Source organism: Anser cygnoides, chromosome 3 (assembly GCF_040182565.1).
Source record: "Anser cygnoides isolate HZ-2024a breed goose chromosome 3, Taihu_goose_T2T_genome, whole genome shotgun sequence".
Taxonomy (NCBI): Eukaryota; Metazoa; Chordata; class Aves; order Anseriformes; family Anatidae; genus Anser; species Anser cygnoides.
The window spans coordinates 42876637-42891907 of record NC_089875.1 but is presented as its reverse complement, the minus strand read 5'-3'; the positions used below and the strand labels follow the sequence as shown (position 1 = coordinate 42891907).

The window sequence follows — 15271 nt, the reverse complement described above, 5'->3', positions numbered from 1 at the left end:
CAACGAGGCAGCTAGTGACTAATACAACAGAAAACGTTACATGGAATAACACGAGCAACTGCAGCAACACCTCTAGAAATCTAATATTAAGTCTGTATTTTTTGGCATGATTTTGGCCTGGCACATGAATCAACTACTGCCAGTAAGCAGTGGAGACTGAAGCCTCCACTGTGGAGAACAGGGCTGGACAGATTGGGATTCACCCCCTGACAGATGAGTGTCTAACTTCTTAAATGCTAGTGGTGGGGGCTCAGCAAAATTCCTAAACAAGGCAGTTTTATCTTCAACTCTCCATACCAAAACAAAGTTTTGCTCAGTATCTAAATGGCAAGGTCTTTTTGCTGAGATGTAAGCCCCTCATTTCTTCTCCTATCCCAAGCAAACAAAGATTAACATGTGTGAATCTTTCTTTTCTCCCAGTCTTAAAATCACAGCATAGGGAGACTGTACAAAGACGGCATCTTCTTGCCACATCTACTTGTTTACAATCTGATCTGCGAACTTAAGAGATATAACCCTGTGCAGTCCTATTGCCCCAGTGCAAATAGAATAGGCGAAGAATTGAAAACCATTCCCTTTTTTCCTCTTTTCTTAAAGTGTTAAGTATCTCCTAAATAGTGAACCTTTATTCATGCTGCTGATGCACAAGCCTGAAAAATAGCTTTCATCCCTAGGCTACCTCACATGGTGTGAGCGGAGAGGGTGTGTGGGTGGGTATTTTTATTTTTACAAATCTTTACGTATGATCTGGTGGTGATAGATGCAAGTTCACTTAATGTCATGAAGATTTTCTACTTGGAGTATAGAAGCACTTTGGAAGAACTGGGAGGCAGACAGGAGTTTTGCATATTTTCTGCTGATGATGTTCCCATTTTCTGTTTTACAAGGTCTAGTCACTACTTGTACAACGGTCTGATAAAGTCACCATGTAGGTTTATTAAATGGCAAAATTTCTAAATAAACAGAAATATAGCTCATCAATTTAATTTAAAGATCCTCTTTGAGTCAATGGGAACTTTTGATCGATTATACGGTAGGTTTGTTTTTGTTTTTGTTTTTTTAATCTGTCCTACTAACACAAAATAGCTTGATACTGAAATAATGTATGCACATGCTACAAAAATTACTGGTCACAGAAGATGACTGCTTGATCTGTAGTGGCAGATATACCAGAGCCTAGAATTGATCTGCTAGTCCATGGATTATTACAATATCATAAAAATTGCTGCAAACTTGCATGTTTACTGTGTATCTTTGTGATTAGATCTTAGTATTTCTCTTGAGGTTGATTAATTTTACTGTTAAGATTGGATTAAAAAATAAGTGGCTGTTACAGTAGCTTTATTTGTATGCAATATCATATCTGATAAAGCAGGGAACTTCTATAACTACAGGAGGACAGGGAAAAGTGATCTCTTGCTCTGATCTAGGACAAAGAAGTGCTTTATGGTTGAATGTGGCACAAAGAGAACTTGAGGTGTAGGGAATGATATGCCCATCTCAGTCACGAGATGCCCGGCATGAGTGGGCTTTTGTCTCATAAATGGTATCAGAGTAATTGACAATAGAGCATGTGGGAGGAGAAGGCACAAAAAAAGGCCCTATTACTTGTGACAACAAAAGGAATAAATAAAATTTTAGTCTATAATTGGTGCCAAAAGTCAGGCTAAAATCTGTTATGATGAGGATTTATTTTGTTTTAGTAGAGAAACACTGTATTAAGTTTACAAGACATTAATTTTAGTTGTGGCTGAGAGCTAAAACATGATTGGTATAAACCCATGTGAGTACTGGAGGATGACAAAATGCTATTTGTAGCCCAGTGTTCAGGCAGTAATACTGACTGTGCTTTATAGGGGCTACTTTAATTCCCTTTCACTATTTACAAAGAATACACTGAAGATAATACAAAAATCCCATGTGAGATACAGGGAGCTCAAATCACCTCTTCAATGCATAGTAAAGCATAAAATATTGCCTTTTCCAACGTTTTAATGTGTGAAATCACAATTGATTCATCTTTATGTTTTATAGCAGGAGGAAAAAATAAAACCCACATTATTCAAATTTTTCTTTCTTCAGATTATTTGATACAATTAATATAGATATTTCTAGCAGACAAAAATCCTGTTAGGGAAGCTTGCAACCTCCTTGCTTTTTCTATTTCCTGTAGATTTATCTTTATATCCAAGTATTTGATTAAAAACAAACAAAAATAAAATAATAAAAAAGCACAGCATCCCGAGCCATGGTTTTCTTCTCCAGTCTTTCTGATAGGTCCTTGATCTCCGACAGTGCTGTTGTTTCCTCAAGTGCCATGGATTCCTATAGCATAGGGAATCTTTTTTTGCAATTTTGTCTGTGGATTACTTTTCCAAGGACAATATTTGTATTTCAAATTAGTCAAGGCACGTGTCTCTTTTCTATTAAAGATATCCAAATACAATGTGATCTCCTCTGTAATGTCACTACTGTTTTTAATTTTTGTTTATTATGTTGCTGATGGGGCTTAATTTGTCTTTGGGGGAATTCCTCAGGATTTCCTTTTTGTGTTTGAATAGGAATTTTGCATGGGTCAACAAAGGAAAGCTTATACATAAGGAAAACCTTTAGCTCAAAACCAACCAATGTAGCCTAGAAAAAGGAGTGTAAAAATCTTATTTAGAAGAAACATTACCAGGAAAGAAACAGAAAAATCCACAGATTTTTGAGAAGCTCTATGTGCTCTTGTGTTAAGCAAAATTAGAAGTTGATACCTGCAATAAAAACTTTTCTTGCAGTCATGTTTCTTTTGGAAATATGATGAAGTGACTGATTACTAAAATCATGCCACTCTTCAAAATAAGTGGCTAATGTGTATTCAGAAGTTGTACATTGGAGACAACTCCATCAAGCCAGCAGAGTTTCACCAGCATGAAATAAATCAGATCAATTCAAGTTGGGGGATAACATTGCTTTCAATTTTACTGACTTGAAACTTGGTTAGGGACTTCTTTTGAGAAATGGCCTACATGCAAAAGATTATTTCCATGTAGAAAACCAGTTGTAAAGCATATTTTCATTATCTGGGATGTCTGCCACAGAGTAAATAAATACCAGAATGAGTAAATCTAAACAGTGTTTCCAAAACAGATTGAAATCAAGTTTGAGATTGGTTTTATAGGCTCTTCTGTATGACAATTACGAAGCAATTTACTAGATAACAACTTTCTGTAGTTATGTTTACCATGGATGCATGATTTTAAACAGCAGTGATGACATTCATCTTGATCTTTGTGATATTTTTGGTAGGCATGATTATGCACAACTGGTGCTTTTCATTTGGTTTCTCCATGTCTTTATGATTTGTGAATGTTTATATGAAATGTGAGGCACTGGTGAAAGTGATGTGGTGGGTCTCCATCAGTTACTGTACGTGACAATTTGCCTTTAGACCAGACGAGTTGACTTTAGGCTAGGTAATACTACTATACCTTGAGCTACTAAAAAACGCTAGAGGAATGCAAACACATGTTGCTTTCTCCAGCTCAAGCTTTTGTATCTAGCTTACCAATCAGAATGCACAGCAAAATCAAGCTTGATGCATTGAATAATGCAAGGAAAAGACGTGTTATTTAACATTGTTCTGTGCAGTAAGCAGCTCTAGGAGAAGGGGAAATTCTTCTGGACAGTTCAGGCTTACAGCTTTTGCAAGGTCATCTTCTCCTGACTCAACCTTTAAGAGTGATTTAAAAGCTTTTTGACTTTCCTCAGCAAATACCTTTTGGCAGGATTAAACTGCACTGCTGCCAATCTAGCTCAATACCAAGCATATTAATTAGGTGTCTTGGCCTTTTTATTAATTCTACAAGCAGGGTAGTCCATTCAGCAGTGACTGAGAAAGTTTAATCAAATAATCTCATTGTTCCAAATTTATCACCACAATAAAAGAATCTACTAAGCAAAGGATGAAAGAATCCATTTTCTATTGCTAAATAGTTTTATATGAAGAAGCAGTATTGCTTGAGACTCAAAGCAGTGCTAACATCTGCCCCTACGTGGGTATGCAGTAAATAGAGATGACCCCTGTATACAAATGAATGGTAAGAAGGACCTGCATAGTACCTCTGTGAATTGTCTGCCTGTAGTTCTTGCTGTTCTTCCCCTCACTACAAACTTGTAATGTTAACAGATTATTTTTTTTACAAAGTCTTTTAATTGCAAAAAGCAGCTGGAAAAAAAAAAAACGTGCAGTGGGACACTGTCCTTAGCTATGATATGGTGAAATATATCCACTGTAGGTGATACAAGGGTAAGAGAAAACACCTTTTTGTATATTGCAGGGAGATGTGGTTGAACTGGGGTCTGGGCTGGTGTAGCAGAATGTGTAGTATCTTCCAAAATTATTTCCTGAAGAACTGGAAAAAAATGCATGGTTAACTTACGAACTAGATTCAAAATGCATATATGGAAGTGGCTACGCCTCACAGTACAGAACAATGTGGCAAACATGTAATGGTCCTTGACCTTCTGTGCTAGATCAAAAGTTCAGCTGTGGGATTTTTAATGTTTCAGACACATGAGCAGCTTCAAACAGCTGCCATTAATTTTATACAATAGAAATTGCCTGTCAAATCAGTCTCCAGGTGTTCTATTCCCTTCAGAAATTACCTTGCCAAGAAAGCTGCGCGGTCCAAGGCTAGCAACACATTTTCTGCATCAAAAAATGACAACTTTAAAAACCACCTTCAAAACTAGAAAAACAAAAGCTTATCTGAAGGGTGAGAATTATCAGATTTTTCTTGGGGCTAGCACATTTTCCAAATAAGCAACTTTAAACGCAGTATGAATGTTGTGTTCTGATTCACTAAAGCCTTCCCTGAGCACAAATCTATTAAAAGTTTTCTTTCTTGTTCTGTCTGGAGCCTTTAATTCTCTCCCCTAAATCTTCATGGCTGCTTTTCTATTATTTCTTTTGGTGGTCTTCCTCGGCTTGTCAGGGTAGATAGCTGTTGCCATGATTTCCCCCTTCTCCTTATTCCCATATTGTTTGACTTTCCTTTCAGAAAAACTCATACTACAGTCAGTGAAGTGAAAAGGACAAAATAGGAATGATAGACAAATGCAGAAAACTTGCAAGACCAGTAACTAGTCTTTCCTTAATCCTTGTTTTGTAGTCCTTTATTTCTGGTATAAATTTCTTGAAATGGCACAACATGATGGCAGATACCAAGTATATGTAGAGCACAGATTGACTTTGGGATTTATGCCTCTGGCATTTCTCAAAATACGGGACACTGAAGAGATCTGCTGTTCTGTATTTTCTGTCTTTGACACCTCCTACAGTCCTTTTGGGGTCTGTTGCTGGAAGAAGGAAAATGAGGAAGGAGACTTTAAAAACAAAGACTATCTTTCTGCTTTTCGATTCTCAGTTTTCCACTTGAATTGAGAAGAGACACAAGGGCAATGCTCATACACTGCAAAGAAATGATGAGATGCCCTAAAAAAAAGTTTTTTCTTTCCCTGCACTTCTCAACTAACAATGGATAGCAAAACAATCAATAGACCTATTTTCAATTCCAAATATAAGAGGCTTCTGTTTTCCACTGGCAAAGAAGAAGCTGAACAGTTTATATTCAGCAGCATTGAAGTAGCAGATTAAAATCAGCTTTATATAAAGCAACATACCTCCCTGGAACTGAGACACTGACTCTGTGCATCCCTTCCTGACTGCAACAGGCAGCTACATCATAATTTTCAGAGCTTTCTAGTTGCTTTTGGCAAGGAGTCATGCCTGAAATCCTGATGCTTGTTTGGTTTTGCCTGTGCGTTGCAGGTGTCTGAGAACAATGTGGGAGCTTACATGAAAAATGTGCTGCAACTTGTCTTAAATTTATCTGTGTTTGCTCCAGCACACTCTCCCTCTACTTGAGAAAGCAAGTGTGAGTCTGTTGAAGGTAGTTGAGCTGATTTTGCTTATTATCCAGTTTTGCATTTGGCCAGCATCTGTCCACTCTATCAGTCTTTCTTGGTTCTCTGGGTTTATTTATACCATTTAAAGGCAGTAGTAGATATTTTAAAATGTGAATGCAAGCAAGGTTACCCATGATAGACTAGAAAGTCTTCAGCTACATATTTTTTGTTGCTGACTCAAAAATTTGCAGGTGAAATAGATTATGTTCAAAGTTGCACTCTTATCCAGTCAGAATAGCATACTAATATTAAATCGGTCCCACTGATTTAGCTGGAGCCACTTTGGCTATAGCGTAGCATTATATTCATGTGGATGTCAAATCTGACTCCAGCTAGAGAAAATTAATAGTTTTGCCATATAAGTATTTCCCTGTGTTATATGGGGCTTCTATCATGTACATTGTATTTCTGTCTAAAACCCAAAAATCCCTGGGGCAGGAACATCTGATTAATGGCTCAGGTACGCATCTTCAGTAATAAGGATACAAATACTGAGGAGCAGGAACATACATCAACTGCAGAGAGACTCAGTCAGAAGAATACTTGCTTAAGGAGGAAGCTGGGTCCTCTTCTAAAGACCCTGAGTTCCTAGAAGAGAAGATAGTAGTTTCTGTAGTTTTGACTGTTGTCTTGCCCACTGAAATCTCTCTTCTATGTTATCCTACTCCTGTCGCTGTATCCTCTAAATGTGAAACTCATCTTGGGAGGTGGATAGAAATCATTAGCCCTTCACATGAAATGAATAATATTTTGGTAAGTGTAAATTTCCATCTTGGATAAACTTATGCCAAACTGGTACAGATAGGAGATGAAAATAAATACCTTTTAAATGGTATTTTCCTCTGACATGGCATCATAATGTCTATATAGTGCTGATATATCTTAATGGTTGTATTTAAGAGCTGACTATCAGTCAAGCATATCATTTCTTGTCTAGGGAAAGAAAATGTGCATCTAACAGGCCAGAATAAAGTCACTACATTCTCTAACAAATACTGTTCCCTCCTACAGAGTTCTGCTGTTATTTCAAGTACAATACTTCCCAACTCTTCTGTGCTTGAAAGATTGTAGGTATTTTATTAAAGTTAATGCACTAGTAAAAGGTTCAGAAAAGCCATTCACAGTGGTTCCAGTTTGGCGGTGCATACAGTACTGGGTGGCTCCTACCTAACCTGAGACAAATCCTGCTCCGTTTTGCCCACTATTCCTTACTAGTGTGTAGGTATATTCCTTAGACAGGTATACAAAACATTTAGCAAATGTTTTCTCCGTAACTTGTTCCTTACTCTTGGGGAGCATTGCTAGTTTATACACTACTTTTTCTCTCCTCATACAAAAAATCTCAAGTCAGCTCCATGAATCCACAAATTCAAAATCATGTGGGACTGAATATTTATCTTTTAGCATCCAATGCCATATTGTCAGTTTCAATTTCAAGTACAATGTTTAAGCATAATTAAAATAGTGAACATGAGAATTTTTACTTGCATGTCCACAGCAGCTCTACGTTTAAGAAGAAACATTTATAGCAAGGTTTGACAAGATCCTAAGAGCTAACTGTGTTGATGTAGCCTCTTACTGTAATTTTCAAATGTTTCACTAAACAATTCAATTTTCAAAACTTTACCATTTTCCATGCATTTTCTACTCTCTCACAAGATGCATACTCACTTCAAGTTTGTCAGCACTGCCACCCAAGCTGTCCAAAGTCACTTACTTGCATGACAGGAGAAAGTATTAACAGTCATCCATCATTCCTTTTACACCTTGAAATGACAGTAGCTGGGAAAGGAAAAAAAACAGCAGAAAAACAATCTTTTTTGGGGCATGTGTAAGGAATGAGATGGTTCTGGAATATAAAGTGGAGAAGTGTGCAGTAGAGCCTCTGAATTCCATGGCACCTTTCTGGGAATACAGAAAATGGACAGTGACATACTTTACTGGCAGTCCAGCAGTGCTGACCAAGCCTTTGCTACTCTGCACCAGCCTACCTGCCCAGCACATGATGAGGGGTGGGTAAATGCTCAGCAGATATCACTGCTTGGCTGGGCTTGGTTGACTGAGCCTCTGTTTGCTCCAGCTCTGAAAAAACTTTACGCTGTTTTCCCATGCCAATGTGAATTAGCCCTATATTGAGCACAGCTAGCCCAGACTTGCATTTCTGGACGTTATTTTTAGTACAGTTTGAGAGTCTTGTATGAATAATAATGGAGAGATTTGACACCAGATACATGCAGTAGCACAGGTAATTCTCAGATGACATCCTATTCTTGTCTTTCACTTAAAGCTGGGAAGAGTATAGACTCTGCATATGGAGTGATACTGGACTTAGGCCTGACTGAAATGTCTAATCCTATTCTTGCTTGTTATCACTACTGCTGCTCTGAACATCTGAGGAGATTTAAGTCACCAGTACCTGTGGGTTTCGTGAATGTTGTTTCCATCCCCTCAGCTTAGCCCAAGTCACCTTCCTGCATTGGTGTGCATGCCTGGCAGGGCGCTCTATCATGCTGCCAAACACCTGTGTGGTTGCTCAGTGCTTGTGCTGTTGGAGCACTGCTGATCCCTTGACTGGGTTTCAGAAGTACTTGCCCAGCTACAGATGTTTTCACTTTCACAGACAAAATAATTGTTGCGTAAGTAATAACACAAATTCAGTGTGTGATTTGATACGGGTGTTTGATATTAGTTTGTCTCCTGCCAGCTGTGGCTGCTTTACTTTCTGTTTTTGAAAGTGACACAGCGATTGTTGAACGTTACCTTTAGCCATCAGGAAGGCCTGCATTAACCGGCACTGGTTTGTGTCCATGTCCGTGGTTTGCTATCTCTGGTAAAGCGAACGCGTGCACTGAACGATCTCTTCTGCTGGGACTTCTCAGTTTCCTCTCCTGTAAGACACACATACCCACAAAGTTATTTAAATAACTCCAACTGTATCTATAGACGACCAAACATCTATTATTTTTATTTTTTTAAAAACGGACTGAACATACGTGTCCGTACCGGGTGCACACCCCAACCTTCACCCAGCCTCACCTGCGTGTTTACCACGCACTTCCCTTGTTCGGCCCGCTGCCTGAGGCGTGCGGAAACCCCCACAGAAGGATTCTGAGGGGATTCTGCAGAAGCCCCCGCAGAAGGGTTCCTGAGGGCGGCGTGGGGCGGGCCGGGGCTGCGGGCGGTGCCCCGCGTGGGGCCGGGCCGGGGCTGCGGGCGGCCGGCAGGGGTCGCGCGGCGCGGCCGTTGGCCGGGCGGCTGTGGGTGGCGGGGCCGCGGGGCTCCCCCTGCCGGCGGCCGCTGGCGGCGCGCTGGGGCGGGGGGCGCGGAGCGCGGAGCGCGGAGCTCGCCCTGCCCGGCCCCCGCCCGCCGGCGCTCGGCAGGCGGCGGCAGCAGCAGCGGCGGCCCGCCCCTCGCCTCTCCCTGCGGGGCGAGCGCCAGCCCGGGGACCCTCCGCGGCCGCCGCCTCGCCGCCCGCTCCTTCTCGTCTCCCCTCCTTCCTTCCTCCCTTCCTTCCCTCCCTCCCGCCTCGCACCCGGCCGGTGGGCGCCGCCGGCTCGCCCCGCCGAGAAGTCTGGGCGCCCCCCAGCCCTCGCTGCTGCTGCTCCCCATGGGGATCCGCGAGTTCCCCAACGGCTCGGCGCGGGGCAAAGCCGCCACGCTGTGAGTACCGGGCGGGGACGGGGACGGGGTCGGGGACGGGGACACCCACCGCACCCGGGCGGAGGGGAAAGTTGTCGGGCGGGAGGTGGCGGGGGGCGGCCGCCCCCTGACGCCCCTCTCCCGGCCCCCAGCGGCATGCGGCGCTCCCCCGACGTGAGCCCCCGGCGGCTGTCCGACATCAGCCCGCAGCTGCGGCAGCTCAAGTACCTGGTGGTGGACGAGGCCATCAAGGAGGACCTCAAGTGGTCCCGCTCCGTGGAGGACCTCACCAGCGCCTCCGTGGGGCTCACCTCCATCGAGGAGAGGATCCTGCGCATCACCGGCTACTACGGCTACCAGCCCTGGGCCGCCAGCTACAAACGTGAGTCCCCGGGGGTGGTGGTGGTGTTGGGGGGGCTGGCTTGCCGCTAGCCACGGGGTAAATTTGGGATCCTGCAACCGGGAGAGCCCGTTTAGGTGCCTTAGTACTGCCGACGCGCTCGGTGATGTGTTGATCGCCGGATTTGTGACAGCTCTGAAAAAGCCCCGCTGCATTCACGCACGCCCTGCTCTCAAAAGGGACGCCTTCTCCGTACGTCTTTCTGTTGTGTTAGAGGTCTGTCAGATCTTCGCAGTGCTTAATCTCGTTTTTATGCCTTTCCTGGGTCAAATGGAGCTGTCTCTTCCATATTGCTGCACTTGAGAAAGAAACTTCCTGCGATACCGCCACGAAGAGAAGCCTAGCCGTGTCCCTCCGTAGATGTGATTTATGAAGGAAATGAGACCTTGAGGGGTTGTAATATATCAGCTAGTATTCTTGCACTAACACTCCCAGTTTCTTGCCCATCTTTCATCTCCACGGTGGTAATTGCATGACTTAACAAGTTCTAAAAATAAGTTACCCATTAACTCAAGTCATAAAAATATTTTGGTTGTCAAATGCTGTTCATATCATCACAGTTTTTTTTGTTGTTGTTGTTGTTAAAATGATCATGGTGTAACAAAAGTCAGTTTTGCTGGGAACACTGGCTCTGACAAAGTGACTGTTTTCGTGGTGCGCTTTCCTAAGTATTAAGTGTAAACATTCTGAAATGTTTACTCACGGATTATCCCTTTGCTCGTGTGCTTAATAATGAAAGAGGAAGATGCAAGAAAGCGTGGTATGTGGTACTTGTTCAGTTTTTGTGAGCCACTTCTGATTGCCTGATGATAGGGCTTTACTGATAAATATTCAAAGACTTCTTCTGAGAGAGCTTTTTTATTATTACTTATTTATTTTTATTTTGACAGAAATGTCTGATATTTGCTACTTTACTCACAAGGGAGTATGGGATTTCTCTAAGAGCAAATCCATTGCCTGGATTGGGATCATTCCTGAGAGTAAAGCTTATTCAGGTCAGTTTTCAGCATCAGATCGTGTGCTGATGCCAGGCTGAGTTGGGTATTAGTGCTTGCATCTGACACAGTGACTAATAGTCCAGCTGAAGTCGCGCTGAGCTGCTGTGGCAGATCCTTCTGAAATAATAATGGTCATGCTAACTCCTCAATTATAACTTGTTTGTTGAAATTCATAACTGTGTCTGAAAAAGTTAATTGCAAGCCTCAGCTTGCTAGCCTAGTTATATCTTCTCTGGTAGCTCATTCTGAATAACAAAATTACATACTTGAGTTGTAATGGTGGAATATAAATACAAAAGTTGTCTGAGTTTCTTACTTTTGTGCCTAAAAATAATAGGTCGTATGAAATCGTTGCCAATTGAAAATCTGGGTTGCTAGAAGTGTGGGGAAAAAAAAAAAAAAAAGCACCACAAAAGAAAAGACCCATCTCTCTGGCTGGTACTGTGTGGCATGGCTGAAGAAGAGCTGTGTTGATGAACATCAGCTGAATAGCTGACCAAATGGATGTAAATGGGGTAAATCGTCTGAAGTGGGAAGCTAACTTTGTAACGGCTACTTTGAAACAGGACTCTTTAAATAGTCCTTCAACTTGAGTTTGTGCAGTTAGTTTGGGGATATGGATTTTCCTTGTGACTTTTCATTTATGGGGTTTAATTGGCCCAAGAACTGTGAACAAACAATTTTTATTAAGTTCAGATTGCTCCCTTGTGGTTTTTGTCATTTTATTGTGTGTGCTTGTAGACATTTGTGCTGTTGGCACTATGTAAATAATGAGTATAATTAATGGAGTGCATTAATAATGGATCTGCTTTCTGGAAAGTAAGTCAGTAACATGGTTTGATCTCATCACATTTTTTCTATATATCTTTGTGACATTATTTTATTATAACTAAATCACCTGAAGGGCCAGATCTCCTTTTTTTCCCACACAACAGTGTTCCTCATATGCATTATTTAGACTGTTTATAGGTATTTAAAATTGAGACATTCAAGAAGCCTTTGCTGGTTGTTAACAAAATCCTGTGAATTACTGACCAAATCCTATATTTAATATACTTATAAATAAGATGGAAAGAGGGGAGGAAGAAGGAAAGATCTGCCAAAATCACAAAATGTTATGGACTGGACAGAAAAAGAAAGGACTCTGCATTGCTCTAGGGAGACCTGCTCGAGGCAGGTGAATAGCCCAGATGTTAACAAATGACATTCCCTGTCACAAATAGAAGTCTTGTGTTCCCTGAAAATGCTAAAATTACCAGTCCAGCCTGCAAAGTTTCACATCACTGCATCAGCTTGTGAGAGGGAATAGGATGGGACTGTACACAGCTCAGTGAAGACCTCTGCTGTTTGACTGCACCTTCAAACCAGATTTTAGGAACTGGAATAATGCAATGTGTTTTTGTGTTATTATGATGTTTTCAGAGGATTTAGTGGTATAGCCTAGTGAAATATTGTGCAATATTGGTTATTTCCTCTCGAAAATGATCAAAGAAGTCTTTAAGATGAGTAAGGAAAAGAATACAGACAGTCTATTGAGAGTCTTAAGAGTTTTGTCTGCTTATCTTAAAGAGGTAAGAACAAAAGTTTGAAAGGTATTGGTGTATGCTGCCCTGGCAGAAAGAGAGTTTTTCTTCTTACTGTGTTGTTAGAAAAAAAACAGATGGACAGTCAATGAAGATGAAAAGCTGTCAATTAAAAACTGATAGGAAAAATAATTTTTGAAGAAACATTTGTTTTTGAGACCAAGAGTTCAAAGGATTGTAGATCTTGTCGCTGCTCTAAATTACAATTACAGTAACTTGGGAAAAATATTGGAGAGACTATTAAACTTCATTATTCAGAGTACAAATTAGTGTGGGAGGCAGACCATCTCTTCCTGAGGCGTTCTTGCACTTTCCTCCATTGCCTCTGCCCACCAAAGGCAATATCCAGAAAGAGGATAGGAGTGTGCCCTGATCCAATCTGGCAGTACGTATTTTTCTGAAATTCTTGCTACTGAGTTTCAGGCTATTTGTGGAAATAACTGCTCTTGAGTCTAAATCAAACATTCATATTTGTCCCATGGGGGGACAGTTTTGCAGCATCTGATTTGATTTCTGGAATGCAAAGGTGGGGGGAAGAAACAAGCAAGATTCAGTAGAATCATACTCTAATACAGCTGTGTCAGTGGTAGAGCTCAGTATTTGTGAAATCTTTGATATCAACAGGCAGTATGTTAATTGACTTTTAAAAAATTTTAATTAACACGTAGGGATCAAAGAATTTAGTTTAAAAAAAAAATGTACATCCCAGTGACGGCCTTTTTGTTGTTTGGAGATCAAACTGTTGTTAGAGCTGTATTATCAGTGCTCTTCTCTTTCATGAAGGTTAAGTAAATTACCATGGTTTCTACCTCTAAAAGCCTGTGACTTAAGTTCAAGAGGAAAGACAAGTTTGGAAGTGAGCAGACATATTTCTATTTAGCACCAGTGTAACTGGGATTTAGGCTTCAAACTTTTTTAGAAGTATAGACCCAAGAACTTTTCTGTACTTGTGAAAGACAGCTGTGACTAAACTGCTGAACTGTCATGCTGATCCGTAAGGAAGACTGTTCATTTTAATTACTGTAGCAATTGACAGAGTGCTTATTTCCACCTGAAGAGTGCACAGCAAGTACCTTTGTCAGATGTTCATTGCTTTCTACATGGGCTTGGTCTATTCTGTAGTGATTCAATATCACAGTCTGTCACCATGTGATTAATATTCTAAATACATGCATCTGGGCTTCAGCGAGCTATCCCTCTTTTGCAGTCTTTCTTTTCCTACTGATCATCTGTACACCTCTGTTCCTTGTATAAGATCAGGGTCTGTCTTCTAAAAGAAGGACTTTCAAGTATCCTTAGAATGTGTTCTTAAATACAGGTTCATTATGGACAAATCAGGATTATATGTTACCCTCTCTCCTTTTAGGTGCCCATAAGACCACCTAGCATCACACTCTTAATTCAGTTACCTTCTTTGTGTGGCTACAGGTATTACTATGCTATATTACTATACTATACTATACTATATTACTATACTATATTACTATATAAGAAATAATGTTAGGAGAATATTATGTGTATTTAACTCAGTGCTGTTTAGTAGGAATGGACCGCAGTTCCATGGCTTGTGAACGTTTCTATGACTCTGATCTTGCACGTAATTCCAGGTTGTTCTGGTGACTTCTTTTAAGTGGTGTGTTGTCGTTCAGGTGGAAGGGAAAGATTTGCATCCAGCAGCTCTGAAGACCTCCGTCTCTTCTTCTGCCTGCTAGCTTCAACAGTAGTTCCCTATTTTTAACATTTCTCCATCGTTATTTCAACAACAACACAACAAGCCATATGGTTTTTATGCCCAGAATATTGATGTACACTATTCATACAGCGACGTACTATTCATACAGCATATAACTCAGTAGGTCTTGACCTGGGCATGGAATTTAAGTGCTATCACCAATGTAAATAACTTAATAGAAAACACTGGCTTACAAATCTTCTAAATGTTCCTCAGAAAGCATGAGTGTCTGAGAACAAAAGTGTCACAGTTATTGAACTTTGATACTACTTTGAACTTTGAGTGTGGTGAGGCACTGGCACAGGCTGCCCAGAGAAGCTGTGGGTGCCCCATCCCTGGAATTGCTCAAGACCAGGTTGGATGAGGCCCTGGGCAACCTGATCTAGTGGGTGGCATCCCTGCTCATGGCAGGGGGGATGGAACTGGATGATCTTTGAGGTCCCTTCCAACCCAAGCCATTCTGTGATTCTATGATCCTTTTAATGTAGTAGTTTAATGTTGGTTTTAGCTAATTAAAAGTATAATCATTTTACCCATATAAATAGTGGAATAGAAGTTATATTAATACGTGAGAATTGTGCAAATACTGTTTTTAGTCTTGACATCTGAGTGAGAACTTAACTTGTTTTTGAGGTGACATACAGGAATCTCCAGAAGTTCAAAGACAGAAGTAGAGGAGCATTGTTTTCTCTGGGAAAACCAATTTTCAGGCCAGCTGTAAGTGATTCATTTAAAATTGTTACTCACTTTCCAATACATAAATATTGAAGGTCATGCTCTTATAACTAATGCAGTACTTTAATGATATCCTTCATGTTGCTGTTCGTGAGCTCAAGTGATTATGTGAGAATCTTGCTTTTCAGGTGAAAACACGGACTAACCTCTACATGTTTGGCTCTGGAAGAAAAGCTTGGATAGTTGCCCCAGGGTCACTGTATAGGTCAAAATCCCCCGGAAGCTCAGAAGA

General features: G+C 40.9%; 1 protein-coding gene and 1 long non-coding RNA gene across 9 annotated transcripts in view; one reads left to right on the top strand and one right to left on the bottom strand.

The window, feature by feature from the left end:
- SLC35F3 (solute carrier family 35 member F3) overlaps positions 1-15271 on the top strand; it is a 190857-nt gene that overhangs the window by 17418 nt on the left and 158168 nt on the right. For 2 of the 6 annotated variants that reach the window (XM_048047250.2, XM_048047252.2), the window contains exons 1-3: positions 9417-9612; positions 9744-9973; positions 10882-10986. The exons of 1 other annotated variant lie outside the window; for it this stretch is intronic. In XM_048047250.2, the coding sequence (XP_047903207.1) occupies positions 9560-9612; positions 9744-9973; positions 10882-10986 (388 nt within the window). In that variant the 5' untranslated portion in view covers positions 9417-9559. Of the gene's footprint in view, positions 1-9416; positions 9613-9743; positions 9974-10881; positions 10987-14937; positions 15022-15271 lie in introns of those variants that run through there. 3 more of the 6 variants (XM_066994041.1, XM_066994042.1, XM_048047251.2) reach the window with 3 other exon arrangements.
- LOC106048729 (uncharacterized) lies at positions 5146-9170 on the bottom strand. Of its 3 annotated transcripts, none has more exons than XR_010830284.1 (5): positions 8989-9170; positions 8713-8840; positions 7670-7734; positions 5668-6540; positions 5146-5343 (listed from the first exon to the last, which is right to left on the bottom strand). It is a non-coding gene; the product is annotated as an uncharacterized lncRNA (long non-coding RNA). The 3 variants fall into 3 exon arrangements; XR_001214260.3 differs by having other exon boundaries at positions 6439-6540; XR_001214261.3 differs by having other exon boundaries at positions 6463-6540.